Below are 4,171 nucleotides of genomic sequence, written 5' to 3' on the forward strand. Positions count from 1 at the left end.
AAGAATTGCTATTGCAACATCTAGTGGACACATTTAGAACTGCAGTTTCTTTCATTCAAAAATGTCGGCTCGATTTTTATACTTGGCAAACTCATCCGGCGGACCGGAAAAAACCTGTTCATAGAGTACATCAGTGTGGTGACAATCTTCTCGCTGGTATACGATACTTTACATCTTCCCGCTAACAAAACCTGGTCCGTTTGCGACATCGGCGCCGATCCCGTGGGTGCTTCGGGGCCCGAGCACCCACTGACAATGCCGAGCACCCACGTGGGATTGATGGCAACTTTCAATTTTTAAAATAATTTTTGTAAAATCAATCTTGTTGTTAATTTAGTGGCAAGTATCGTCCGTTTTACACAATAAAAAAGTCAAAAATCATAAGAATTATAATTGACAAAGCCTATCCGAAGTTTCATTGTACCGATAATTACCTAATTATTTTGACTTAATCACAGTGCACACGGGCTAATGAAGGGCATTGTGGAAGTCGCTTCCGAGCAGTTCCACTGTAAACACGGCACAGGAGCCAAGCATGCGGTTTTAACAACGTTTTAATGGGCATATATTTTTGTCCAACTCTTTCTCCAGTAGAACGTGACTTTTCAGTCACGTCCGTATCCTCTCTGCCCTCCTGCTCCCGGCCGCTGACTGTTAAAGACAACAGATGATTAGATTAACACGTACCACCTGTGAAATCTAATCACCCGCCAGCTGTGTCTCGCCGTCAGCACTGCCACGCCCCCTTCTGATGGTGCTCTGTCCTCAGCACCACGGACAGAGGCGGTGACCTTTGCTCCTGCAGGCAGCGCTGGCCACACCTCCCCCCCGCAGGCATACTTACTCAACAGCCATACATGTCACACTAAAAGTGGCAGTATGAACAACACCAACATTGTCATAAACATGTGCCATATAGTGAAACCACACGAAACAACAACAAAAAACACATTTTGGAAGAATATTTGCACTAAACACTACAGAAAAAATTCCCAGAATTCCCTGCAGCACCAACTCTTCCGGGACTCTACAATATAAACAAACGCCATTGGTGGATCTACGCCTAACATCCACTGTAATGATACCACATACAATAGCGTACTTATCTAACAAATTCTTAGGATAATTTGTATTTGCTTTTTCAATGTGTATTTTACTTCTGTTTTAAATATTTTTTTGTGGTGTACAGCCCTTTGTTCTTCAACTGTGGTTGTTTATAAAGGGCTTTATAAATAAAGTCGGCATGGTATGGTATGGTATGGTACCTAGTCGATACTACTATGATTACTTCAATATTTTTTAACATCACAATTTTTTCTATATATATATATATATATATATATATATATAATATATATATAGATATTATGTTTATAAACTCAGGAAACATGAGGACTTTGAATATGACCAATGTATGATCCTGTAACGACTTGGTATCGGATTGATGCCTAAATGTGTGGTGTCATCTAAAACTAATGTAAAGTATCAAAAACAACAAAAAAATAAGTGATTATTACATTTTAACTTAAGTGTAGATAGAACATGTTGAAACATAAAATAAGCAGATATTAACAGTAAATGAACAAGTGGATTAATAATTTATTTTCTACCACTTGTCCTTAATAATTTTGACGAAATAATAGAATGATAAATGACACAATATGTTACTGCATATGTCAGCAGACTTTGTTTGTTTACTTACTAATAAAAGACAAGTTTTCTAGTATGTTCACTTTTTTATTTAAGGACAAACTTGCAATAATAAACATATGTTTAATGTACCCTAAGATTTTTTTTTGTTAAAATAAAACCAATAATGAAATTTTTTGTGGTACCCTTTATTTAGAAAAAGTACCGAAAAGTACCGAAATACTTTTGGTACCGGTACCAAAATACTGGAATCGGGACAACACTAATACACACACACTGGCAGAAATGTAGATCGGCGCCTATGGTTTGCGACTGTTGTAACGATGTTGTTAAATGTTACAACAACGCACAACCAGCCCCTAGAAATTCTCTTTGCGTGGCTCCGTCCTTATTTTTAGAGGCTGGATGCTGATGAGACAGACGATAAAGCAACAAGAGTGAGAAACGGCGATGAAAAAAAAAACATGAGAGGAGGGGTGAGAGTTAGAGAGAGAGAGAGAGAGAGAGAGAGAGAGAGAGAGAGAGAGAGAGAGAGAGAAGGAGGGAGGGGATGGAGTCATTCTTACCTCTCACTCGATGAGGCAGCAGAGGGGAGGGGAGGCTCCATGCTGTTTATAAAAATCCAAGCTTGAGAATCCCGACTCCACAAACACACCACACACACATTCATCCTCACACACACACACATTCATCATCACACATCTGGAGGTTTCTCTCCTCCCTCTCTCTCTCTCCGGCTCCCTCCATCCCGGTGGACTCTGGCATCCTCCCGTCTTCTTCTCACAAGTCAGAGAGTGTTTGGAAGTGCGCTCCGAATGCCTTCCCGCCCGCGCTCCCTCAAAAGTGTGCGACTGACGGACTGACTTGAGCGAGCGCAGCCGGGAGGTCCGTCAAGTGTATGTGGGTCTTTGCCGGGCGCACCCCCCGCCGCTCCGCCTCTCGCGCCCCTCCTCAGGATCCGCGGGTCCTCTTCCTCCGCGACAGGCTCCCCACACCAAGCGGTCACCATTTCCGCCCCCGGGAGACCCACGCTGGCCGCTCAGCCCCTTCCCCGACTCAGCATCGGGAGGAAGACCCTGGTGGCGGCCGCCGTGGGGGTTATGCTGGTCCTGGTCCTGGTGGTGCTCATCCCCGTGCTGGTCAGCTCCGTGGGCACAGACCCCAGCCACTATGAGATGCTGGGCACCTGTCGGATGGTGTGCGACCCCTACCTGAACAAGGGCACCCCCAGCAGCAGCACCAGCTCCACGGGGCTCCAGGCGGAGGCGGAGGCGCTGAGCGACCACGGCAACGTGCTGCCGCCCTCCACGCTCCAGCAGGGCCCGCAGGGGAAGCCGGGCAGGCCGGGGAAGCCGGGGCCGCCCGGGCCGCCGGGGGAGCCGGGGCCGCCTGGACCGGCAGGGCCTCCGGGTGACAGAGGGGACCAGGGCAGGACCGGGGTTTTGGGCTTGGGAGGGAACGGAGCTATCAGCACCGCCACCTACAGCACGGTGCCCCGGGTGGCCTTCTACGCCGGCCTCAAGAACCCGCACGAGGGCTACGAGATCCTCAAGTTCGACGACGTGGTCACCAACCTGGGCAACAACTACGACGGCATCGCCGGGAAGTTTGTGTGCAGCATCCCGGGCACGTACTTCTTCATCTACCACGTGCTGATGAGGGGAGGGGACGGCACCAGCATGTGGGCCGACCTCTGCAAAAACGGGCAGGTGAGTGCTCGGAAACTTTTGTCCCAATTGTCGTTTTCAATTCGACTCCAAAATTCCTTAAAAACAGGCTAGTTTTTGCCTCATCCCTCACTTAAAGCCTCTTTCAACCTGTTAAGTGTTGTACTGCTCCATCAATGAACTGCAATCTACACATCCAGAGGGAGTTTTCATCGTGGCAGGGGACTTTAACCAAGCTAACATGAACAATGTGTTGCCCCATTTCCATCAATATGTGAATTTTGCAACCAGTGGTGGAAGCACGTTGGACATGGTGTACAGCAATATTAAACACAACAATAAAAAGGAAGTCTAAGTCTAAGTCTAAGTCTAAGTCGGCGTGGCGAATTTGGTAGAGTGGCCGTGTCAGCAATCGGAGTGTTGCTGGTTACTGGGGTTCAATCCCCACCTTCTACCATCCAAGTCACGTCCGTTGTGTCCTTGGGCAAGACACTTCACCCCTTGCTCCTGATGGTTGCTGGTTAGCGCCTTGCATGGCAGCTCCCGCCATCAGTGTGTGAATGTGTGTGTGAATGGGTGAATGTGGTAATACTGTCAAAGCGCTTTGAGTACCTTGAAGGTAGAAAAGCGCTATACAAGTATAACCCATTTACCATTATTTATCATTTAAGTTCCAAAAGAGAAAGAGATGGTACGGTATTATCTGCTCACACATGCTAGCTGGTGGTTGTTTGAGCACACTGCAGCTAGTCCTGGATAAAATCAACCAACCCCCAGTCCTTAATGCTTCAGCCACTCGCAGGATTCTCACAGGAATGAGGCAAAAACTAACCCAGACGCACTGCAAAGGTGCA

At 47.1% G+C, this 4,171-nt stretch overlaps 1 protein-coding gene across 1 annotated transcript in view; it reads left to right on the forward strand.

Moving 5' to 3' along the window:
• The first annotated feature begins 2,227 nt into the window (after nt 1-2,227).
• The window catches only part of c1ql1l2 (complement component 1, q subcomponent-like 1-like 2), an 82,312-nt gene continuing 80,368 nt past the window's right edge, over nt 2,228-4,171 (forward strand). Inside the window, exon 1 of the mRNA XM_061981958.2 lies at nt 2,228-3,359. Coding sequence (XP_061837942.2) covers nt 2,751-3,359 — 609 coding nt within the window. The 5' untranslated portion in view covers nt 2,228-2,750. The remainder of the gene's footprint in view (nt 3,360-4,171) is intronic.

Source organism: Nerophis lumbriciformis, linkage group LG24 (assembly GCF_033978685.3).
Source record: "Nerophis lumbriciformis linkage group LG24, RoL_Nlum_v2.1, whole genome shotgun sequence".
In the NCBI taxonomy this organism is placed as follows: domain Eukaryota; kingdom Metazoa; phylum Chordata; class Actinopteri; order Syngnathiformes; family Syngnathidae; genus Nerophis; species Nerophis lumbriciformis.